Raw genomic sequence first — 26,069 nt, 5'->3', positions numbered from 1 at the left:
TATTTCTTATAAAAAAAATGATACAACAGGTAACACATTCTTATAATATAAACTATTGAGCAATATACAAATAAACACGACACCTAGTCTAATCTAGGTCCAATAATAAAGATGCATTTGCACAAATTGCATTACCAATAATGCTATTCATGATATGATTCAGTAGAATCCATGTAAAATTCGTCAATTGATGCAGGATGATTTAAATCCTCTTTATATAATTCGCGTAAAATATAAAAGATCTGGCTAATACAAATATTCTTCCTTTACTAAGTTCACTCATTGTTGACAAAAATCTTTAACCAAAAATAAAAGTGTATTATCCTGCTTTATGCAAGCTTGTATTAGTTTACTGTTCTGTAAATCTGTATTGCACGTGAACAAATGTGCTATTTTTGTATATTGCACCATGACAGAGTGAAACATGCAATGTTGGAAAATCTTTTACTCTAGATCTTCTCTATTCTAGAATAACTATCTCTGTAAATTGAAATTCTCTTCGTATGCTATTTCCCTACTATACATTCACTACATGATCATGCATAGAGTGAGGCAGACAATAGAAAATTTCAGATTAAAGGGTAGCTTAATCCCAATTATTTTAAAATAGAGAAGTTTCTATGATAGACATAAAAATGTAAAAAAAAATTGTATTATTGATTTGAACTGTTTCATAATCCATTTGCTGAGAGTCTCATGCTCCTCTAGTAAATGTCAATAATATGAAAATATCGACTTGTAAACATTTATAAAAATATTTGTTTTTAACCAGATTATGATGTTTATACAAGTAAGTAATAAAGTCTAAAGTCTTACATGATCAGGAAATATCGAAGCTAAAAAAAATCAGCTTGACGCGCGAATCGATCAATAAATTATACAAACTTATGTTTTGATGTAGACAGACGTTTGAAATTTCTCATTAAAAAATCCGTATAGTCCCAATGATCGTGTCGAAATTATCGTCGATAGTTTTCTCGTTTGTGCTCCAGGAAGTATGAGATTCTTCAAATATAATGTTATTTTGCCTTGTAGTTTTAGTACGTCTCAGTCGTCCCATCATATTCGTCTGCTACCGTTGACAAATACTCCTAAATGCCCACATAACAAACCTGTTATACTTACAATGAAATTCGAATTAGGGATATTTGCTACTTTTGCATCATTGATGATTCCACTGAATCGTTATAACAGCGAAAATTCAGAAGTACACTGATAAGTTCCTCGGTTTTCTTTCCCGTAAGTTTATGAGTCTTATAAATTTCACGTTTGTACACCACAACAACGCGCGCGCGTACCGACAAAACGATATAATTATAATTTTTCGACGGGCACTTTAATTCACCTGGAGATCATTCGCTACATCTCTCTTTCTCTCGCTCTCATTCACTCTCTCTTTTTCTCCCCCTTTCTCTCTTTCTCTCATTCACTTCGATTCCCCCATTTCACAAAAATTTCACTCGATTTTTACGATGCGTACACAGTCTTATCACAATCACACTATGTAATACATGTACAGCGTAGATTAGTTTTTAGACTACTTAATTGAAAGTATGTACAGAAGTCGTACAAAGGGGGCGATTGTATCCATGTAGTGGAGCGCACTATTTTACCTCAACGTCGAAATCGAGGACAAGCAGTTTCGTCTCTTCGGTACCATTACGACTACCTACTGCACACACTAGTTTCGTATCACTCGCTCGAATTCTCCACACGACTCCGCCGCTACCCCCGCTATCCAGAGCAACTAGATTCCTAATGAATTCACCTGTAAACACACGAATTGTGTTCTCGACAAGATCGATGCACACTCCAATCAAAGAAATTCTAAACAAAATGACTATACAAACCAGTCTTAACATCCCAGAGTTTTACTGTACCATCGTCAGAGGACGTAATCACAAAATGACTATTGAACTGAAGGCAAGTAACCGCTGATTGATGCTTGTTCGGACCGGAGAGAGTTTGAAGGCAGTGACCACTAACAATGTCCCATACTTTAACTGTAGAATCAGCATTGCCAGATACTAAAATATTATTGCGTAATTCCATCCCCGAGGTGAGAGACTGATGACCCATCAGAGTGTGTCTACAAGCACCAGTTTCTACCTCCCACACTCTTATGCTCGTGTCCAACGATCCGCTAACAACGTGCACACCGTCGAACTAACGAAGAAAAACGGCCAACAGGAACGGCTTGTCAATGGCGAGGCAACAAGCACAAAAATTAAAAAAAAAAAAAAAATAAAACAGTATACTTACTTGGAGGGAATAAACGCGGTTAGTATGTCCTTGTAAGGTATGAAGGCACTCCTCGCGCTCTGGATTCCAAACTTTGACCATGTAGTCATAGGCACCACTGACCACCAATTTCCCGTCATATTGCACACATCTGACCGCCGCTAGGTGCCCCACGAGCACATGCAAGCACTCCCCCGTGTCCACTTGCCACACTCTTAGCGTCGCGTCCCTACTACCACTAACAACTTTGTTACCGTGCAGATGCATACATCTCACCGTCGACGTATGACCATATAAAGTATGAATACAATGGCCAGTCTCCGCGTTCCATACTTTTAAAGTACGATCCGTACTACCACTGATAACGATCGTGCCGGACATTTGCGAAGACCACACGCCACCGGTATGTCCGACTAATGTCCGTAAACACTGAAACATCGAGAAAATACGATATTGCATGGTATTTAACATTCATTTTTTCTTTTTCTTTCGCTAGCAAAACATCTGAATTTTCGTAATTTGTACTCATTTTTACAATTAATTACCTTGCCTGTCGCGGCAGACCACACTTTAAGAGTATTGTCATCGGAACCACTAACTATTCGGTTGCCGGAGAACTGTAAACATGTAATAACATGATCGTCATGGCCCTTCAACACTTTCGGTGTACGGATCGGTTTTGTTCTCCAGTTCATTTTAATATTATGTTGTCGCATATAAGCCTGTTTCCATGGCGACGAGTGACTGCCATTACGGCAGTTTTTGCGTTTCAGCGGTGGTAGATCCTTCAAGTCTTCTATGCCGGCTGCCTTGCACTTTTCTTTCCACAGTAGATTGTCGTCGGCTAGGAATCGCCAGTTTCGACAGGTCTGTGCCGCTCTTAGAAGATCCTTCGGCTCTAGGAATGCCAACACCGATAGCGCTAACTCTTTCGGCAGGAGCGATATAAAATCACGCTGAAATTGAGGCTCTATCACCTGCATCATGTGGCGCACCTGTGTAGGCTCGCATCTATCTATTAATTCGTCTATTGCTAACATTCTCTCCGCGTTTGACCATCTCTGTAACAAGCATCAATTTTACTTGATTTTTAAGAAAAATTTACTCTTACATTTTGTAGAGTCTTATCAATATATATTATATAGGTTTATTATTATTACTTTAGTACTTTATAAATACATAAGCCAGATACCTGAAATTGCAAAAGCCAACTACTCAATTCTGGAGGAGGATTATCCTTTGTAGGAATGACACATCTTACATGTTTACCTTTATCATCTAATTTTCTTGTAGTCCTAAGAAAGAGAAATATTAAAATTCATGTATAACAATATGTTGTAAGATAAAAAATACAATGCTTACATAGTATGAGACTTTTCCTCTGGGTTAAGTTTTTTACATGGTAAACAACAATCTGTTTCACTCTTTCGCTTTCTTTGAGGCTGGATAACATCTGATGACATGTTAGTAGGCAACATTGGACATTGTACAGGGACAACCATTTGAGATTGCGATACAGGTGATTGACCATTGTTGCTCTCAACTTCGGCCGTACATTCGGTATCGCAGAATAATCCACTGTCGCTAATCTAATGATATAATTAATAGAGCATTAATTATTGAAACATTATTAATTAGTATTAAATAGTATTTTAGTTTTGTAATCTACTTGAAAAAAATTTTAAATAAAAGTCAAGTTATATCATTTAGTCATATAAATTAAGAAATACTTTCATCAAATTCTAATTAACTTAATTGCATAGAAAGAAAAATTAAATTAAAGAAACGACGAATTATATATTAGAAATTTTGCTGCAGGTAATTCTATTAATTCTATTAATAGTCAATTAAGTTAATTGGGGTATAATTGAAACAGTTATCTCTATGTATCTTAATATTCTTCAAAAAGGGGATGTTATAAACAAACAAATATATATATAATTAACTTACTTCACTTTCTCCTTCGCTACTCTCTTCATCGCCCTCATCTTCGTCATCTCCATAATCCTCAGATTCTTCGTCTTGTGGCAATATTGAATGCATAGGATCCAAGGAACTAGGTCCTGGTATTCCCTCGATACCTTCGATTGGACTAGGACTGGCGCCGCCTAGTTTATTATTGTCAGATATATTGTTGGAGGACGAAGAAGGGACAGACATTACTATACGCAGCGATAGTATTAGGTTTATAGGTATAGTAACTGCACCTATAAATAAAAGTATTAAATATATGAGTATAATTGAGACATACCAAACAAATCTTTATTGATTTGTTTATTTACTTTTGTTCGATATACATTTCTCGTACATAACGTGTAATAAATCATAATTTCAACAGCGCGAAATGCAGCGTGTTGCTGCCTGCAATTGTATCACGAAAGGTTGCGTGAAATTGTTAAAAAATATGAAAAAGAAAAAAAAAAGGGAATAAATTCACATATAACGATTAGGATATAGGTTACAATCCATCGAATGACAATTATCGTTATCGCCACGAGGATTTACCCTAACCTCTTGAATGGTCTGCGTCGTACAAGCTTAAAATATTGCAAACAAAGAACAACAAACCGGCAGCCACACCCCACATATCCGCGCGATACGAATTTACAAGCTGCGACACTGGCCAAGAGGGGCAAGTATGTGTATGTATATCTGTAAAACTGGGGTCTATACTTAGAACGAACGCCGTTCCCGGTCGTCGGGGCCTTTATCGGTCGATCGACGACGTCTCCGGCGATGCGCGCCGATGTAGAGTCCGTCCGTGTCGACGACGACGACGACGTGTTGTCTCTATCAAAGGAGCATGGCATTCGTGTCCCTCTCTCTCTCTCTCTCTCTCTCTCTCGCGTGCGGCGGTCGTCGTGTGTGGGCGATATCTTAGGTTAGAATCGCGAAGGGCGAAACGCGGTTGTGGGTTGTGGGCCTCGTAAACGGGGGTGGCGGCGCGAGCGTTAAACGAGTGTCGATATGTTAACTGGTGATGGCGGACGTAAACGACACAACAAACGCGAATCCATCGAGGGCAGCCTCCTGGCAGCGCTCAATAAAGTTTTTACTCCGCACCTCCCGACTCCGGACTCCTTCGCACTTGTTCTCGTTCGCACAGCAGTGCACAGCAACACACACACATATACGTCGTATGCTACATACATACATATGCGTACACGTATGGAGACGGCGCGCGCGCATGCGCGCACAAGCATGCCATATTCTCACACGGTTGTTCTTTCGCGCGATTGAATTCCGCTGTATATATTTACATATTTCGAAATTTTAACATGTTTGGTATTATCGGATTTTTTCGGGTATTATCCGAGTATCGATTTATTATAAATATTAGCTAGATACCAAATTATTATCCACAAACAGATATCCGATTCATTTTGGAGTAACTAGAAAACTAGCGTATCTAAAAAGTCCCTTTTCATACTGATGTCCATTTTTGGTGTTTTTTAAAATAGTAAATTTGTCTTTCAAGATATGAAAAAAGATTATCGTATAAAATATCAAAAGCTATCAAAGATATATCAAAGCCTATCAGAAATAATCAATGGCTAAACAGAAAAACAAATAAATATAATAATAATTTTATTTGTAACTGCATGATCGCGTTAAATAAATAATATCAGTATAAAAACCATATCTATCGCTACGAGACTCATCCGGTATGCGAGGATTTTAGTACAAGAATTCATTATGAAATTATTCTAGCGATAATTGTACAAGCAAAAAACGAATATAACTTTTATATATGTTATTCTACATGTATAGCGTGGAAATATTCAAGGAAGATAAAATTATTCAAAATAGCGGAGGAATTGCGGAGGAATTGCGAACTATACCAAGAGAGAGATAGCGCTACCTCTTGGACCATCTCTCTTTTTCTCTCAACAAGTTTTTAAAAGCAACTGCGCGTTCCAATATCAGAGTTCGGTGCATCATGACGGTAACGACGACGGCGACAACGGCGACAACGACGACGACGACGACGACGAGGATGCCGCGCGACGATGTTTGCCGCACGCGTGCATCCCGGCAGTGAGATCGGCATCGGCAACACGCACAACGACAGTGCTAACGAACCATTAACGGAATGACGCTGCGAGTGCAACGTAACGATCGAGCGCAACGTGGAACTGTCGTCGCAGCTTGAATCGTATAACATACGTACGCCGCGAAACACACTTCCACCCCGATCCCGACGCAGGGTCGCCGTGATCCGCGGGATAAAACAATCCCGGACATAATGGCAGCTCACAAGACGGGCGGCCAGAGCGCCCGTAAGAAAGTACAGGTACGACAGATCGACAGATTCTCTCTTCTCGATGATAAGGCGAGGAATTTGACGATCCTCTGGCGAGTATCGGTGCCGAGGATAATCGGCATCGTAATCGTTTCCACGGTGACGGATGGAAACGAGGGACTCTGTTACGGTTCATTTGTAGGATTATACGATAACGCGTTGAGTCTAAACAAGATAATCGTTAGTTTCCGGGATAAAATAGCGCTTGTAACTTTATTGTGAAATTCACTTTTCATTTCTTGGAATTTAATCCAATGCATATACGTTTGTTAATTTTATTTCTCTCGAGATATCCGAATCAAATATTGTAAAGAAATTGGAGTTTATACATTAAAGTATGATTATATTTACTCGATATATATACATTAATACAGATGATAAAATTTAAATTATGAAGACAAGAAAAGAGCTATATATTAATTCACAATTGATTTTTCTTAAAGGTTTCTATGGTTATAAGAGACGAAGTAGAGAAGCAGCACAGAGCCGGTGTTAATTCCTTACAATATGATCCAGTTCTACATAGGCTATACTCTGCTGGTAGAGATAGCATCATAAGGATATGGAATTGTAGAAATATGAAAGAACCATATATTCAATCTATGGAACATCATACAGATTGGGTCAATGATATAGTGCTATGTTGCGGTGGCAAAAATCGTACGTACACACTTCTGAAGTCTTCAATATTATTATAAAATTCTTAATCTCTTACGTGCCAATTTTTCAATTATTAACATCTGCACAGTTATATCTGCAAGTTCCGACACAACTGTTAAGGTATGGAATGCGCATAAAGGTTTTTGTATGTCAACGCTGCGCACGCATAAAGACTATGTCAAAGCATTAGCATATGCCAAAGATAGAGAGCAAGTTGCTAGTGCGGGTCTAGATAAGTCGATATTTCTATGGGATGTCAATACATTGACTGCTCTTACTGCGAGTAATAACACAGTGACAAGTACGTACTTGCAATCATATATTCAGTGCTGCCCTTTGTCTCTTTTACATGTAATTAACATATTAAACTGTATTGTAGCATCATCCCTGAGTGGAAACAGAGATTCCATATATAGCCTTGCCATGAACCAGACTGGCACGATTATCGTGAGTGGCAGCACAGAGAAAGTTCTTCGTGTATGGGATCCACGATTTTGTACCAAACTCATGAAACTTCGTGGTCACACAGACAATATTAAAGCATTAGTCCTGAATAGGGATGGTACGCAGTGCTTGTCGGCAAGTTCCGATGGCACTATTAAATTGTGGTCACTTGGTCAACAAAGATGCGTGCAAACATTTAGAGTTCATAAGGAAGGAGTATGGGCATTATTGGTAATTATATATACGAAATTCAATACAATTATTATGCAAAGTAATTAATATATATTATGTATATCGTATGCTTTATTATATTGAAAATCTAATGTATTTTAGGCAACAGATAATTTCAGTCATGTAATATCTGGAGGCAGGGATAAGAGAGTAGTGATGACAGAATTAAGTTATGCAGAGAGATATACAGTTATTTGTGAGGAAAAGGCGCCTATACTCAAAATGGCTATGACGCCAGATCAATCTAGTATTTGGGTCGCAACCAGTGAATCAACTATTAATAATTGGGTAAAGTTTTATATTACAGCAACAAATTTGTATAAAAAGAGAAAATGCATAAAAAGATTATATTTTTCGTTATATGTTTCAGTCTATAAGTCAAAAAGATTGGCAAGAGTTAGGACTTGGAGACTATTGTGATTCTGCCAGTAATGTATCGAGCAACATTTTAAGAAATACTGAACCTGCACAAAAGATATTAGGTGGTCCTGCCATAAGACATTATCACATATTAAATGATAAAAGACATGTTTTAACAAAAGATACAGAAGAGAATGTTGCATTGTATGATGTACTGAAGGCGTGTAAAGTGGAAGATTTAGGCAGAGTCGATTTCGATCAAGAGTGTAAAAAAAGAAATAAAGTGGTGTATGTTCCAAACTGGTTTAATGTTGATCTCAAAACAGGAGTATGTATTTCTTTATTGGATCAAACTGCTTTTCAGGATTGAATCTAAGTCTTAAATATTCTCAATTATTGCAGATGTTAACTATACACTTAGGGCAAGACGAAAATGATTGTTTCTCTGCATGGGTTTCTGCCAAAGAGACTGGTCTAGCAGAGAATGATGCTGTAGATCAGAAAGGTGATCAATTGTTTATTCATCAATAATATTCGCGATATTAAATTTAGAGGTTTTTAATGTTTTTTTCCATGTTTTAGTGAATTATGGAAACCTTTTGTTACAAGCGTTACTTGAACATTGGTGGAGGCCATTGCACGTTGACGACGAGAATGAAGGTAATGGCAATGACGGAAACGGTCCCATACATACAAATGGAGGAAATCCATACTTCTCAGTACCTAGTCATACACCTGTCATTTTCAGGTATGCAGAGACTGTTAAAAAACATTTTATTAAATAAATTTATCATATTTCTTTTTTACTTTTCAGTGAAGTGGGAGGTAGAACTATCTACCGATTATTAGTTCGAGATGCTGCGGGAGAAACCGAAGGTGTCCTATTGAATGAAACTGTACCACCATGGGTAGTGAATATTGTTGTGGACAAGAATCTTCCACAATTCATTAAAATACCTTTCTATCTTCTTCCACATGCTTCTTCAGGTGTAAAAAGTTTGAAGAAGTACGTGTCACATTGTTAAATCTTAAAATCATATCTTAACATGATTGAATAATCTTACGTTTATTTTTTTTTTTTAAGGGATCGTTTAATTGCAAATGATTTTATACAAGTGCGTAAAGTGGCGGAGCATGTTTACGATAAAGTGCTCGGTGCAGGAAGCGATTCAGGTTCGGTAGCTGGAGGTGGAAATACCGTTTCAAGTGGATCACCGGCGGGCGATAGAACAAATACAGATTCTAATGCTGATAATTCTTCGCTGGCCGAGGAAAAAGTCGAATTGCTATGTAACGATCAGGTTTTGGATCCTTCAATGGATTTGAGAACAGTGTGTATAAAATTCGAAACAGCTTTTGCTATTGCATTGAAAAAAGGTTTTACATATGTTTGATGGCTTTTCAGGTTAGACATTTCATCTGGAAAAGTTCGACAGATTTAACACTTCATTATCGACCTGTTAAATAGTTAGAATTAACATTGCATCGCGAGTCTTTACAGTGTGCCTGGTTTTATACCATGGTAAGATATTGCATATTCTGCATATTTCCCTTTTTGTTATCAATTCTGAATAAAAACTGCAACAAATTGATTAATTTCAGAATAATGGAAAATACATAGTGGGCTACTTGCAGAATATGGTACCTTGTGCCACTTTTTCCTTAGGAAATGATCACCTGGATTTAACAAATGTTTCATGCGAAGTCGAGGCAGGAGCGAAAGAGAGCGAGGCATATTTGGAGTATTAAAATATAATACGTGAAGTTCAAAGGCAATAATGTGTGGAAGTATTAATGTATAAATTGCTCACTTTTATACACACTTGCATCCCGCGGCCAAATTCACACAATGGAGCATTACTCTCGATTAATCTGCTTGAGAATAGCATGTTTTTTGTACCTGGATCTAGAATTTAAAGTGCTTGTTGTCAGCCATTTATCGTCTTCCCATCAGAAGTATCAATAAGAAAGCGTATAGCACAAATGCAAAAAGTAATAATAAAATAAAAAGAAAGGGGATAGACCGCATGGCCGAAAGAATTGTTGGTTTTATTAGCTCTAATAGGATCCAGGTGATCCTCTCACAAATGCTTCTCAAATTTTCTTTATTAATTCTAGTTTAGCTAAACTTTCCTCCCATAATCGATATATAGGATTGTCTTGTTTTAGTATTGTAATAAAAGTATTGAATATTTATTGAAGGCATGAGAGAAATTGTATAATGTTTTGTTACATGCATGCAAAATGTATACTCCACACCTGCCTTGTTACATTAGAGAGCGAAGAAAAGAGAGAAATATATATATACATATATATATGATAAAGAGAGAAGAAAGAGGATATGTCAATTTACCATTAATCAAATTATATTTAAAATAGCCAAATTAGAGAGAGAAGTTCAATATTTCCTATTGTTTGCATAAAAAATAAGAGGATGTATTTGTCTGCAATGTAATAAGGTCAAATTCTGTTCTGATCAAATAAAAAATAAGTTAATAAAGTTAATAAAATATAGATTAGGGATTGAATGTACATTAAAAGTGAAATTTTATGTGTAAAATTAATTCAATATCAAAGTATATACCATTGATAATATCATAAATATTGAAGAATACTATAGTATTTAACAGAATTTGATCTTGGAAAAGAGATTTATAACGAATAAAAATTATGTAGTTGTTTTTATGTTAACATGTTCGATTTCTCTATAAGTTGTACATATGTGAACACGCCTGTGAATAATGTCCATTAATCATAGTAGGTCATATAAATAAAAATGTAACAAATCTTATTATGCGAACAATTCAAAGTCAATGACATTTGCTATTGCTGCAAACAGTTAAATTGTCGAAAAAGAAATTGTACTAATTTTTATTAATATGGTCTATGAAATATAATATCGTTTATTAAAGTTGCATGTGCATAGAAGCACAAATCTTCTCATCAATGTAAATGTCTCATTGTCATTTTTTAAGGTACTAGATACTAGATAATGTGTTTCATAAATGCAACATTTTATTTATTATCAAACTTATATTAAATCCTGCTTTGCTAATACTTTATGTTAGAAATCGTTCCTTTTTTTTTTCCCTTGCGTAGAGATATTGTTAAGACATTACGATAAAGAAACTTTCTCTTGACTAAAGAGAATACATGAATAGCTGGCAGAAATTATTGTATTATTCTACATAAATAAGATTGTCTGATTTGTTATTTTTAGAAGAGTTTTTTTGAAAGAAATTGTGCACAGTAAACCTATATTTTTGTTTATATTAGTATTAAATTTAAAAAGAAACCAAATGAAAATTAAAATGTAATATAGTTTTCTCTTAAATATCCCAATATAGTGTCATAAAAAAATAAGAACTATAAATCGCCATTGACTTAAAATTACTTCAATTATTTATTGCAACAATGACTATTATATATATATATAATAAGATTGTCAATATAATTAATGTATTATTCAGTTCATCATATAATTGTTTGCAAATATGCTGTACATATTAGTGTTGCTATATAGATACATTTCTTGCATGAATCGAAATTAACCATTATTTATTTTTTTTAACAGCTCATTTACTTTAGACATATTTATTACCATAATGTGGAAGTAATCAAGATGTGCCTGATGATAGAATATAAGTTACAGAGGGCATTTCGATTACGACTTGTATTGATATTTAAAAAAAAGAGCCCATAATTACAAGATACACAATCATAAAGAAAGAGAGAGACAGAGAGAGTACATTATCATTTCTTGATTACATTATCAACGATATAATATAAATCATAAGAAAAGTTACCACTAGCATTATGAATTTTTATCCATTATTTATTTTGTAGCATGCAACTTTAATTTCATTGAATGCTATTAGAGATGATATAGATTTAGTTTTTTCATTCAAAATATCATAATACTTATGCACAGAAAATTGAAGTATTAACACTAGAACGTCAATAGAGTAAAAAATCAAAATATCAATTTCTCATCTTGTTTTAACTTGTGTAAAAAAAAGTAGTAAGATTGGGTGCCAAATTTTATACTGAAAACGATACTTGTAACACATTGTACTTTTTCAACAGGAAATACTTTATTTCTGTAAACCTGCTTTATTAATGTAGTTTCTATAGTGGTACTACTTATGATGTATAAGGCTATCTAGTGAAATATGTATATTAAATTTATAATTTTTTAGAACAAGATTAAACTAATATCGTCTCTGCAAAATATTGAATGTTTGTCATATTGCTTTGTAAAATACATTTTACTATTCTGACATGAAACTTATTAAATTTTCCAGCAAACAAGTCAAATTTTCTACAGTTTTCTACAAATGTATGTAATGAGACGATATTTCTATCATCCTTGAAAATACTTTTTCATATTTATCCGATTTGTAATACATTATTATTGAAATTAATTATATTAATAAGTAGAATGAAAGAGATATGTAAAGCTCCATATCACAAAAAAATAGACATTAATTTCTATTTATATTTATCGTTCATTTTATGATAATATGGTATCACTGAAAACTATGTACACTATAAAAAATAAAAAAAATCAGTATTTAAATAAAGTATATAATTTAATATATACAGAACAGATTACATTTGTCCACCTGTGCAACAATATTTGAATAAAGAATACTATTACTATTTGTTTAATAATTTTCTCAAACAAAAATATTCAAACAATTCCATCAAGAATACTCTCGACGGCTTGTACAAAAGAACTACATACTTTTGTTGGTCCTGGAGTAATCGTCTTTTCATCTCCTGTTCTATATTTACCAGTTTGTACTAGTATACCTTTAATTCCAGCTGCCTGTGCACCAGCTACATCATCTTTCACATCCTAATCATAAATTTACAATATAACACAAAAAAATTAGAAGTAAGTACAAAAAAAGGATATGTTATTTGGAATATTACATCTCCAATCATTATAGCCTGTCCTGGGTCTACATCTTCTAAAGCTGCTTTAAAAAATTCTGTAGTCGGTTTACCAACAACTTCCGCTTTCACATTGCTGGAATATTCTAAACCTTTGATAAATGCTCCAGGACCTAAAGCTAAACCATCAGGACGTTTGTAATATCGTCCTTCATGAATAGCTATGAGCGACGCACCATCCAAAAGCAATCTGAAATTGTATGTCATGTTTTTATATTATATTTTTATGTGCTTAATTTGTAAGACAATGATAAAGATGTGATACTATACCTGAACGCTTTGTTTAACTCATCATAATTAAATTTACTTGGCGCTAAGCCAATAACCACTGCATTTGGTACATCATCCGTTACTAAATCTTGAAAGTCGTCCATCGCTGCTGGATCAATTAACAGTAATGGCTTCAACTGCCGAGAAATAATCAATTTTCTCGCCGCAAATAAAGAACTAAAGATTTCATCCTTCTGCAAGTCGAATCCAAGTTTTGTCAGACGCTCATACAAGCAATTGCTTGACTCTTTGGTAGTATTTGTGACGAACTTAATCGACAAATTTGCATGTCGTAGCCTAGATTACAAGTTTAAATTCGTGATTCTGAAAGGCTAAAATTTTCTTGATATTAAATAAACAATGAAACATTGCTTGATGACCGTTGCAATATTAATTCGCGAGAAATTCTTCTTTACGAGCAATCATTTATTAGTTGAAAGTTTAAAAATTTATTAATATATTATAAGATGTGATATATATATATCAATTCTTGAACAAGACATCACGATGATCAAAGAAACCATTGTCATTAAAAACAGACTTTTTATTATCATTAGTTCTGTATAAGAAAAATTTAATTAATTTTGCAAAGTCGTACAGAAAAGAGAAAGAAAATGAATTTCCATTTTTTTATCGAGAAACTTAAAATTGGATCATTTTTACAGAGATTGCGCTGTTTAAATTGCCGGTATATCTTGCATGGTTGTATATCATATACATATATACATACGATACGACATATATGTACGGTATGGGCGCGTTCCACTTGACGATCACAATACTCGCGAGCATTATCTGTTGTTTCGATGAATAACAAAGATGAAATGATATCGTGAGCGTTGCGATCGTTAAGTGGAACGGGCCTTATGTACATTCCAATTAGACATTAAAAATATGTACAATATACCTATTTAACGCTTGCACAGCGCCTGGAATAATTGTGTTATCGATATGTAATGTTCCACTGAGATCTATTAGCACTGTCGTAATTTGTTTCGTCATTATTATCGCGATTTTTCGGCGACTAATATTACACCTTTATCACTTTACATTCTTTCAGAGTGAAACTGTCGATAAATGTTTAATTTAACTCGCTCATTTTTAATTTTAATAAAAATATATTCGACACTTTTTGATATAAAAAAAAGGATTTGAAACATAAAAATCGTTAATTGATGCTATAAAGAATTAAAAGCGATATAAGAGATGAAAGTAACATTAGGTTAGATTTCTTACAACAAAACTATTTTGGCTACAACGCATGCGCGAGATTTGTTCCTTCATCTCCCATACGTTACACATGCGCAAAAAAGGTCGTCATCTATCGTGATGTAAACATCATGTGCCGCCCATCATCTAAAACAGGCTGTTTACACTCGATATATTGCACAAACAAATTGAATTTATTTAAAATTGAACGTGTGACAAAACTATGTCGCAACAAAGGAGTAAATATCAATCAAATATATAATATGTTTAGCAATACAAATACATAATTCCTCTTTTCTCCTATTCAAATATCAACTATTATTTTCAGAATTGTGCACGCCACTTCCCAGGAATCTAACTGATAGCATTAAGATCTGTGAAAACAGTGAGCAATATGTTGTCAACTTTTTGCAAAACTTGTTGCCACCATCCGATTGCAAATCTATCTCAGACGAGATGCGAAAGGTATGTTTGTAACAAGATGAACGGAAGAGCCAATTATACAGATTGATTAACTGAAGTGTTATTTTTTCATGTGTAAATTTTCAGACCTTTATATTTAATAAGTTCAAAGTAAAGCGTAAGCGAAAAAGAGATCACAGAGGCAAATTCTTATCAGCTAGGAAAAGATTACATCTTGATTTGGGCAAAGTTAGTCACAAGAATCAAATAAAATATTCTGATCTTTTGCCCTTAAACCAATTGTGGTTGAACTATATGCGAAAAATGCTCGGTGTTGAATCATTTATTAATATACCTGAAAACTCTAATAATCCAAATTGGGAAAATGTAAATCAGCAATTGATAAAAGCTGATTTTCACGGTGCTAAAATTTCAATTGATAGATCAAAATGCCCGACTTTGGTAGGACTTACAGGGATTATCATACAAGATACAAAAAATACTTTTAGGATTTGTGGGCTGGACAATGTTATTCGAAGTAAGCGACAAGTGTTGTCAAATACATTTGCAGATATATGTGATTTTCCTGTAGTAGAAACATACTATATATAATATATATTCTAAGATATAAACTTAGTTTCCTTTCTCTAAAAATTTATAGTTTTTTTTCTGTATTGTCAATAACACTTTTTTTTTACTAAATTTTATTTTCAGCAATACCAAAAGATGTGGTGAAAATTCGTATTCATTTAGACAATGGTGTAATATTAAAAGCATTTGGACGGCAACTCTCTATAAGACCTGTAGAACGAGCAGTTAAAAAATACAAAAATACAAGAATAGTTCAATTGTGATGTTGTAAATGTTTATAATATAATATACTAATAAATTCAATGATATTATCCTTTATAGAGATGTACGATTTAAATTAACAAGAATTTTCATAAAGAAGTTATCTCGCAAAATACTTGAAAGAATGTAATAAAAATTAATCTATAGATTATATATATATATAATTAATGACAATAATTCTTTTGCTCAACTTTGCTTAATTTCATGCAGATGTTTTAAAATTATTTATTTCCATATCTTTCATTATTCTTCTGTAGATTATTATTATAGAATATTACAATTACAGAATTGATATATTTACTACTTACATGTTACATTATACATTATTTTATATAATATAGTATTTTATATTTATATATAATGTTTGTGTATATATATATATGTGTGTGTGTGTGTGTGTGTGTGTGTGTGTGTGTGTGTGTGTGTGTATACTTTGCATATATCTATGGAGAAATATGCTACTAAACAATAATGTATTTATATTTTGGAAGTGTCTTTTTTTTCACCCATATTGCATTTAGAACCACAGTAGCCAAATATGACACTGATATGGTGATAATTATTTTCAATTAGTACAATAACTATATTTGTTAATCGATCTACAATTTCATTGGCTAAATTTAGATCAGAGTGAAATAATACCAGGTCATATGGTTTTTGACCTTTATTCGACATAACATTTTTATGATATATACACAGCTGGATCAGCACGATCAACTGTGGAGTAGCAAGATGAAAGTTTTGAACAATAGAGATGAATAAAGTGTGATGAAGAAAACACGTCATATATCTGCTCTTTTACTATTACATATAAATTTTTATTTGAAGTAATAACCTAGTAATAACCCGACTATTTCGTCGGGCAATATAATTAACTTTCGCTTCGTACTTTAAAATAAAGATTATATATTATATAAACCATTATATCTTAAGATATAACATAAACGCGATATCACTAGATGATATAAAATTACGCAGCAGGGGCAACTTTAGGAATGTTAAAGGTAAGATGTATTACAAAATTAATATCTGTTTTTCTTCGTTTTCTGCCATGTATTGATCTTGATGCATCAATGTAGCACTTCATACACGCAACATAAATATTTTAAAAAAACATGAATGTATAACAGAGATACAACATGGCTTTGTCATTTTCTAGAAGTATTGCGATCTAATTTATCTTAATACTTGCACAATTTAGGCATAGTTTGTAACAAGCTATATAATGATTAACGATTAATAATTTCAAATAAGATACTATGCACACATACTACATGAAATCAAAACGAGTAGAAAATACTACTAAAACATACGTACGACGTAATAGAGACGATCTCGTGGGTATATTATACTTTGTTCCAATTCTTAAATATCTTTATATATCTCCAACTCTAAATAATAACTGTCTTCACTTGCATAGCAAATAACAAAAAATCGAAAGCATGATACATACGAAGATCGGACGAAAATTCAAACTATTTTATATATTTCAATACATTAGTAAGATAATAAGATCTTACCATCAATTTCAGTATCTATAATTATTCGTTTTTGTGTCGTTCGTTTATGCAAATTAAATTAACTGCAAATATGTACCTCTATTTAAGCAAATATACATACAAGTAGATCTAGAACGATGTTTATGTACTATAAACGCCAACATATTCTGAAATGTCTACAGATTTTCTCCATTTTTTGAAGGATCTTGTCTCATTACAATATTGATATACATGATCTATTCAATCTAAAAGATACTCTTGTTACAGTTTTGCGAGGACACTCTTCATTTTTATCATGATTTACCACACGCTACGATGTTTCTAAAATGTATATTTCTTACAATGAGCTATTACATATTTGCAAGACAAAAAAAGAAAAAAAAGAGAGAGATTAACTTTTAAAGTTGAAAATTTCTTGATATAGATGAGGATATTGAAACAAATCAAAAAAAAATTTTACTGAATAAAAAGCAGTGTGTAATTGTAGTTATGGAAATCGTGATTTAAAAGTCTACAGTTGATTTCGTTTCATCTAGAATTCGATATCGCCGAAAAAAGCTTGCTTCTCATTAATAGCCAAAAGAAAGGCACATAGACGCACGTATATGTGTGCAAGCAAAGAGAAAAATTATATCCTGCTTACACACAATGTACATACATATAATGTATACTTTTTTATACTCCGACTGTGCAACAATCAGTATCACATTTAAAAAAAAAAAAAAAAGAAAAAAAAGTAACTTTTCCTTTTATTTTTTTAAAATAATATTGTTTTCAAGATCGTTCCAATATTGTTCACAAGATCTCTCTGGATTAAATAACAACAATTTGAACCATGAAATATGATAGTTTTACTCCTTGACATCTCTTTCACAAATAACAATAATTCACATTTAGATAGCGTGTGATAGCCTTCTCCTCTCTATAATATATTTCGTTATTATTTGTTACATTATTTGTATTCATGATCTCTAAACGTGGCAATTTCTTTATGTTTCTAATGATATTATAATTCGTATTCGCGCTTTATTGATACGATATATTAATAAGCTAACCAAACAATATATTTCATTCTACCTAAACTTTATAGAAAAGTAGACTTTGTTGATCTGTCCTGTTAAATGTATTTCACATACCGTAACCTTGATAGGCTGCGGTGGACGCGTACACTTGTGCGGGTGTACCGTATACGTTTTGAGGTGCATAGCCGGGTGCCATCATTCCAGGCCCTGCAGTCAACATTAGCTGAGGTTCCGCTGTGGTCATGACAATCATATGCAACAGAGAAAAATATTGTTAATGTAGGAAACAATATATTGTCCCTTCAAGCGCAATATTTATGAAATTATTGCGAAATTACTTACGCATAATCATAGGCTTATGTTCCTGATGATCAGTTTCTTCGACGCGTCGACTTTCCGACTCTTCTAATTTATCAACCTACATCCAATATATTGAATATTATATGAATAATGTCAGTGTGCATGATATAAAGAATTAAATGTATAGCTGGACCATATTTTTGTTTACCTTGGTGATATATTCCCGTGCAACTTGTATAAGATACGGCATCGCGAAATGTAAAATACGATGTCTCCAAGCGAGTTCTAAGATAACATCTGGATGAAGTAAATCGTAGCAATGAAACAGGCATGCTGCAAAGCAGTCCTTTGAACCTCTCTCTAAGAACCACTCGAGCAATTCCTCAGCGACTTCTGCATTCCGAGATTCCGCAGCGTATTCCATAGCATCCCTATTATTAAATTAGCGATTAAAAGAGATTATACATTTGTATACAAATATTCTTCAACAGATAATCATGCAACCTGAAGAGTCGGTCCTTCTTGCAAAGTTCTACAGACTGCTTCCATCTATTATTTCCCTTGTACAAGTATGCGGCGATTCTTCTGAATTCGATCAATTCATGTTTCTCGAGTTGCTGCGCTAATGCGATATTATCAAAATTATCGAACGCATCGATCGACGTTCGGAGACCCTGGTAATCCTCTTCATCAATCAACAAGCCATTCAACGCTTCATTAATAGCTTTGTTGTTGAGAGCTTGAACTGATCTCAAGTACGGTTTCACTAGTTGCAAATGACCGGTTCTCGTAAAGTACGCCACTGATCTAGTATGATCCATACGCGGAGCAAGCACGAGCAGAATATCGTTTAGAAGAAGGGGTTTATATTCTACGTAGAACTGTATAGCCTTATAGTAGAGTTCAACGTTTGCGACTTTAGTAATTACGTCTTTGAAATGACCTTCTCGCCAAGCTTCCGTAGGATGTTGCATCATCGCGAGAACCGCGTTGTCATATTCCTCATATTTATCATACAAAAATACCAGCTCGGCCCACAGATGTGCTTGTTCCGCCGCACGTAGCACCTAAAGTAAATAAATCATTTTCCCTTAAGTAATTAGCGATTCTCTTAAGTAATTAGCAATCGGGTCAAAACAAAACCTACCTTCGGTATATTGACACGCGACCAGAAAAGTTCCAAGTGTTCCCTCATTCGTTGAGGTTTGTATTTACTATAGAGAATAGCTAGTTCGGTAAACATTCCCATATGAGCTCGTTCGAGTCCTAAAGCAGCCTCGAGAAGATTAATGAGTTCCTCAAAGTGTCCGCGATCTTGATAGTAATTGATTAGATCTTCCAGCTCGTCCGCGTGTACGACTATGTGCAGGCCGCACATTTGAGCTAAACGAAATTCACCGCTATCCACGCAAGCGAAACAAACTTCCTTCCAAGTGCGCGTCGAGTTGGCTTTGCGCGCGCTATCGACGGCGCCTTGAAATTCCTTCAGATGAACGAGCGTTATTGCCAGTCGCGCAAAGTTCGATACGTTGTTGTAGAGGAGCTTTGCGGCATCGTACATCTTATCGTCGAAACATCTATCGCCGATCTACAAGAAAGAAAAAGAATAGATCCAACGGAAATCTCTCAAATTGCTTTCGCTCAATTGCTTTCGAATACAAATGATTTTTTTTACCTTCTGTATATCAGCGTGATTTGGGCCAGATATAAATTCCTCGAGATCCGCAAGTCTATTAGTTCGCGCGTACGCATATATCAGTTCGCTCTCGATGAAAGACTCGCGTGCCTTTTTACGAGCCATTTGAAGATAGCGGACCAAGTCTTCCCAATGTGAAGTCCGATGCGCGGTTTCGACTACGTCTACATATGCTGACGGATCGTCTGCTTTAATAAAGCTGTCGATTGCTTCCTTGACCAAACCCTGCTGTAATTGAGCCCTTGCGAGTTGTGACCATACTGGCGACTCGTTGCATCTATAACGCGTAAAACAGTTTGTTTATATGTATTGTATAAACACCAAGAGAATATATATACATGCATACACACATATATCGTATACCTTTCTGCAAATTCATAAGCTCTGTCCAAGTTGCCGACCTGCTCAATTAGAACCTGGATAGCTGAGGTGTTGACATCAAACTTTTTGAAGATAGCAAATGCTTCTTCGTAAAGCTCATTGTTAATGGCAATATTGGCAATATCCGGAGCGTCATAATTATCTAAACGATTAATATACTCCATAACACGCGTACGATCGGCCTTGATGGCCGTTAGTATTAGAAGATTCTGCAAGTTACGATGATCGCTGAAAACACTGCTGTCCAGCACAATCTTCTCGAGAAGTTCGATCAGCTCGTTAGGCAGATCAGCAGTCATAAAAGCTTTGACAGTAACCGATATATCTTCGGGATCTTGTGTCTCGGATAATGCCGTCTGAACAACTTGATCGATCAATGGTCGCTTGTACGGATTGCTCTCTAAAAGCACTTCCGCCCAGAGATCGGGGTCTCTGCGTCTCACTAGGTATCTCGCCTCGCTCTTGAACAGACTATTCTCGTTACATACGCTTATCAGTTCGCGATCACATTGACCGCGCTCATATGCGATGCAAGCCAAATGAGGATCACGTTTCTCGCAATACTTGCCAACGACTCTGCTGTCGTAAAATTGATTCTCTTTGAGAAATCTTTCAGGATTGTTGTTACTGTCGATGTAAATCTTGGCTAGTGCGTTGTGCGTAGCAGGCTCTACGCAGCCCTCATGAACGCGAGATTCCAACCACGGCAGCAAGAGCTTCAGCCGATTTCTCTTCTCGACCTCCTCGACCAATTCGTCAGTGGAAAATTGTCCGCGCACCACCAGTATCAAGTTCTTAATGATATCCTCCGAGCAGTCAACGTCCAACAGACCGCCCACGACCACGGGTAAACGCGACGGATTGACTTTCTGGACATATATCTCGATATATTTTTGCAAGTTATTGCGATAGAGATAGAGAACGAGATCATGAACAAAATCGAATCGATCGCATACGATTATCAACGGCAGTTGATCGGATAATTTCGCTTCCTTCAGGAAATTTTTAACGCGTTCTGGATTGTAACAGTTGCTCTCCCGACATATGCGTTCCACTTCCTTGATTTGACCGGTCTTGCACGCCGCCTGAATGTACTTGAAGTGCACTTCTTGATCCTGGCTAAAGTTTACAATAGAACCCAAAAAGTAAAACAAACCTTCGTAAGACTTGAAGCTTTCGAACAGATCTATCAGCGCTTTAGTTGTCAGCTGCTCGTGATACTTGGTCGCGATTTGTATGCAGATTTGCAAATTCTGTCTTATATTGGCTGTCATCATGGCTTTCAAGCATTCAAGGGAATCTTCTACGGACAAAGTCCCGAAGAAACCTACGAGCCAATCGGGAGAGAGCAAGTGTGTATGCACTACTGCTCTCTTAATGTCGTATAAATCGGTATAATGTTCGAGTGCGCGTTGCAGCAAGCCAGCCTTCTCGCACAATTGCGCGACATGAGCTCGATCGTAATGGGTAAACATCTGATTGCCTAATATAGCGTCAGCGACTTGCGGAGCGGACATTAAATTCATCTCTAAGAGACGGGTCTGTAAAGCACCTTCGCTCGGTCGATTGTTTTTGAGTGCGTCTAGCAGGAATGCCGTACACTGCTGCACCATGTTTTGCTCCATAAATATATCGACAATTTGATTGATATCGGCCAACGGTTCGTCGTCTTGAACCAGCATCTGCGCGAATGCTACACCTTGATCGGGATTAATCCTCATGACGTTCCGCAAGAGAAATATATAGTCGGGTGTATACGAGACCTTCTTGGCGTAGAGAACGATCTTTTGAAATTGGCCGGTCTCCGCGAAGCATTGTATAACCTTGTTGGGAACGTTGGCTCTCAGGTAAACACTAAGCGCCAATGTAGGATCCGCTTGTTTTACTAGATCCCCCAATTCTTCGCTGCATTCCAGCTTATCTTCCTTCAGCCACTTCTCCAGCAGTTGTTTACGGTTCTGAACTAGTACCGGACGACATAGTTCCAACGATTCATACTTGTTCAACTGTCCCTGATCCAAAAGAATACCGAAATATTGTAAAAGAGGTGATGTTTGGCCTTGAGTAGTCGGAACCTGTTGAAATCGTTGAATAGTCGCAGGTGTTCGAAGTATTCCTTTAGGAGCATTAGCTGCAACTTTTGCTGCCTCCGCGTACTGGCCATTTTGGAAAAGCATATTGAATTTCCTTACGAACAAGTCCTCGGCTCCTGATAAGTTGTTTCTCACGGCCATTCTTAATGCCAATTCCGAATTCTGTAACACTCCGTTGATGTATGGGATTATGTTCTCTTCGTCCACGGAAACGGATAAGACTTGACCCTTTCGATTTACTCCTATTATACCACCGGAGGCTTCGTGCGGGGCAGTGACAAAGATAGTCTCTCCCGAGATACGATTCATAAATATACAGGTCGCCGACTCGATATCGTACATATGTATATAACCGTATTTTGTGATTAAATATATGACATCGTACTTGGAGCTAACTTGCATAGCGACGGGGAAATCATTTCCGGCTTCAGGCGGAAAGAATACATCAACCGCTTTCTTTGGAAACGGATGGTTACCGGCGGGCGGTTGACCCACTTCGATGATATGAAGCTTCGCTCCTTGGACTGTCCTAACAGCGAAACAAAACAGATTGCTGGGTTCTGCATTTCCTTCCATCTTGAATTGAGCGAAGGAGGCAGCATGCCCCTCGATCGGTTGCGAGCATTTCCGTTCCACGGAGTAAAGCTGCATAGCGCCGACAACTCTGTTATGTTGCGCCGAAATACCGATCAATAACAGCCACGTTTGTTTCGGATCTGTTCTGTAATTGATAATCTGGCAACCGTTTAACGACGAATGACGTTCGAACATTTTATTCGGCGTCGAATCGCCCTCCATGGACCAGTGATACACCGCAGTTTCTGTTACTAATGCCAATGTGTTTAGTGATATCCATTTCCAAAAGACTACATCCTCCGTCATTGTATGAGCTTTCATTTTTGACTTCATTTCAATGTTGAAAATCTGAAGTGTCTTCATAGCTAATCAAACAAAAACAGATATTTATCTTTTGTGATAAGTTTTATTTACATATTTTCATTCTTCTAATATTTTCATTGTTATAGAAAAAATTACAATACATTTTTTTTAAAGAAAAATCATACAAATTAATACATTTTATTTTTTGGACTACTAACGCAAAATTAATCTCTCTCTCTCCTCTCTCTCTCTCTCACAAGTTTTATTTCATATTGCCGAAGGCTTTTTCCTATGTGTGCACATACCTTTTAGAGCGATGACTTTACTAGCTGGATTCATAATTGCAGAATCAGCAGATATTGGTCTTCTGATAGGATTGGCAGAATCGTTCATATCGATAATAACTACCTGGGCAGTGTCACCAACCTTTTCTCTAACACAAATGAATTTATCAGATTCCATAGTAAGTGTATTAAAGCTGACATTACTGGCATTAATTCCCACAGCTGTAAGCTATAAAAATAAGAAATAACAGATAAATAATGCTTCTTTTTTTCATATTCTTCAAGCTCCTATAATAATTTCTGTGCACAATCAAGGATATATATTGTGAACTAATTGTATAGCCAATTTTCGTTTATTCTCTGGAAAAGAACTCTTTATTATCAAAGTAATTTTATTAATAATGATTTTTTTACATATAACTATCTCAAAGCTATTGAGATGTCTATTAGAAACAGTATATCAACTTATATTTTTCTCTAATAGTAAATGAGTCATATTGTACTGTGCTGATTACGTAAATATACTATTACTAATATAACCACAAAATTATAGTAAAATATAAAGTTAACTTTATAATCTCATAACAACAATATCGTAATGTTAATGCAATAGTTATATGTTGCTAAATGCAATTCTACAAAAAATATATATAAAGTATTTATTACAAGTAGTACATACAGGATTTATATCTTAAAAAATTATTTCTTATATTTAACAAGAAAAATTACTATTAATACAAAAATTTGGAAATCGTAGAATAACAGATGGGAAAAGGAGGAAAAAAAGAATATTCGATAAGAAATATTAAGTTTCGGTAAAAGCGGAAGCAAGGGGCGTATGCGCCAACGATAGATCCACGATAATCTTGGACCCGTCATTCATTGATGAAAAGTAAGTACGTAACTCGATTTGTCCGCTTTATCCGTGATACACGTCAATTGAGCGTGTATCGGGGATGATTAACCTGTGCCACGAAATTCGCCGTACGAGCGCAGCTGCGAACGCACGAGCCATTTAACGAGCCGAGTAATGTCATTGAATCATACGCGAGATGTACGAGGTCATCGGGACTGTCAAAGTAACGTCAATCGCGAGAAATTGCACTTCCGTTGGAAAAGAACACAGACGAGTATGCCGTCGATATACGATTCGAAACGAGGAAAAGTTAGTCTCGCGAGAAGCGATCGTTGAGAAAGTATCCGAGAAAGGAAGAAAAAAAAAAAAAGGCTGATATAGATCCTAGCATCGCGTTAGATTGACGAGTCTCCGTTCCTCGTCCTCGAGAGAAATACCTTAGCGAGGAAATATAGATGACGTACCTGAAGGTGTTCTTGAAACCTTATGGGTAGTAGCTGCGTCATTTTTGCCGAAATATATTCGAAAAAATCTCCAAGAGAGATTTTTTTTTAGCCGCTTCTCTTCTTCGACGGATCGATCAGCCGTACGGCCAACGCAAACCTCCCGACTGCAATCTACTTACGACCTATTCCCGATTATCGTGCGCCTTTTATCCCCGAATGCTCGGTATCAATCATTAAAAGCGCAAAACCAACTGACTGGAGATCGAATGCTACTCGCCGCTGACACCCATCATGGCCGCCAACGCCGCCCCTCTATCTCGAAATAGTTCCCGCGTATGAGAATTTCTTGGCGGTTCTTCGCGTTTTAACCGCACCTCGCGTCACACAAGTCACACTATAAATATATATCGTCGATTAATTGTTAATTAATACCGTTATTCTTTCTATCTTTCTTGCACAATTAGCGTGAGATCGTGTTGAATTCTACGAGCGCCTCCACACTAGCGGAAGAATACAGGCGCGATTTGACACGATTGGATTCAGTGGTAAATCTCGCGCATCACCCCCTTCCCTTCCCCTACTCGTCCTCTGCGCCACTACGAATGAGACTACAATGTTCCATATACACAATAGGATTAGAGAAATTCCCTTCTCTTTGCCTCTCTAATTATAATTTTTTTTT

General features: G+C 35.6%; 5 protein-coding genes across 5 annotated transcripts; 2 read left to right on the top strand and 3 right to left on the bottom strand.

The window, feature by feature from the left end:
• Positions 1–78: 78 nt before the first annotated feature.
• Ago (F-box and WD-40 domain protein 7) lies at positions 79–5,344 on the bottom strand. Its single transcript, XM_070300521.1, has 9 exons — positions 4,915–5,344; positions 4,192–4,448; positions 3,604–3,830; positions 3,434–3,536; positions 2,787–3,302; positions 2,263–2,670; positions 1,851–2,166; positions 1,614–1,768; positions 79–1,091 (listed from the first exon to the last, which is right to left on the bottom strand). Exons 2-9 carry the CDS (start codon positions 4,399–4,401, stop codon positions 1,038–1,040), a joined length of 1,989 nt encoding a protein of 662 aa, XP_070156622.1. The 5' UTR covers positions 4,402–4,448; positions 4,915–5,344; the 3' UTR covers positions 79–1,037.
• A 754-nt stretch (positions 5,345–6,098) lies between these two features.
• Positions 6,099–10,330, top strand: LOC138935724 (WD repeat-containing protein 48). The gene is made up of 12 exons (XM_070300520.1): positions 6,099–6,535; positions 6,988–7,204; positions 7,293–7,505; positions 7,584–7,879; positions 7,982–8,167; positions 8,250–8,567; positions 8,642–8,744; positions 8,822–8,987; positions 9,054–9,245; positions 9,324–9,570; positions 9,645–9,761; positions 9,842–10,330. The coding sequence occupies exons 1-11, from the start codon at positions 6,488–6,490 to the stop codon at positions 9,705–9,707; spliced, it is 2,049 nt and encodes a 682-aa protein (XP_070156621.1). The 5' UTR covers positions 6,099–6,487; the 3' UTR covers positions 9,708–9,761; positions 9,842–10,330.
• Positions 10,331–12,586: 2,256 nt separating this feature from the next.
• LOC138935727 (haloacid dehalogenase-like hydrolase domain-containing protein 2) lies at positions 12,587–14,498 on the bottom strand. The gene is made up of 4 exons (XM_070300523.1): positions 14,376–14,498; positions 13,469–13,765; positions 13,178–13,388; positions 12,587–13,100 (listed from the first exon to the last, which is right to left on the bottom strand). Exons 1-4 carry the CDS (start codon positions 14,468–14,470, stop codon positions 12,933–12,935), a joined length of 771 nt encoding a protein of 256 aa, XP_070156624.1. The 5' UTR covers positions 14,471–14,498; the 3' UTR covers positions 12,587–12,932.
• On the top strand, positions 14,294–16,085 carry Pop4 (ribonuclease P/MRP subunit POP4). The gene is made up of 4 exons (XM_070300522.1): positions 14,294–14,916; positions 15,006–15,142; positions 15,227–15,617; positions 15,794–16,085. The coding sequence occupies exons 1-4, from the start codon at positions 14,901–14,903 to the stop codon at positions 15,931–15,933; spliced, it is 684 nt and encodes a 227-aa protein (XP_070156623.1). The 5' UTR covers positions 14,294–14,900; the 3' UTR covers positions 15,934–16,085.
• A 96-nt stretch (positions 16,086–16,181) lies between these two features.
• Chc (clathrin heavy chain) lies at positions 16,182–25,894 on the bottom strand. Its single transcript, XM_070300519.1, has 9 exons — positions 25,406–25,894; positions 24,107–24,314; positions 20,812–23,863; positions 20,428–20,725; positions 19,900–20,340; positions 19,257–19,819; positions 18,961–19,183; positions 18,795–18,870; positions 16,182–18,686 (listed from the first exon to the last, which is right to left on the bottom strand). Exons 1-9 carry the CDS (start codon positions 25,445–25,447, stop codon positions 18,559–18,561), a joined length of 5,031 nt encoding a protein of 1,676 aa, XP_070156620.1. The 5' UTR covers positions 25,448–25,894; the 3' UTR covers positions 16,182–18,558.
• Between the last annotated feature and the right edge of the window lie 175 nt (positions 25,895–26,069).

This window comes from Polyergus mexicanus, unplaced genomic scaffold (genome assembly GCF_030449975.1).
Source record: "Polyergus mexicanus isolate NDT 795.1 unplaced genomic scaffold, iyPolMexi1.0 SCAF_8, whole genome shotgun sequence".
Lineage (NCBI taxonomy): Eukaryota > Metazoa > Arthropoda > Insecta > Hymenoptera > Formicidae > Polyergus > Polyergus mexicanus.
Note: the sequence above shows the minus strand (reverse complement) of the source record. Positions and strands in the feature narration are given on the sequence as shown.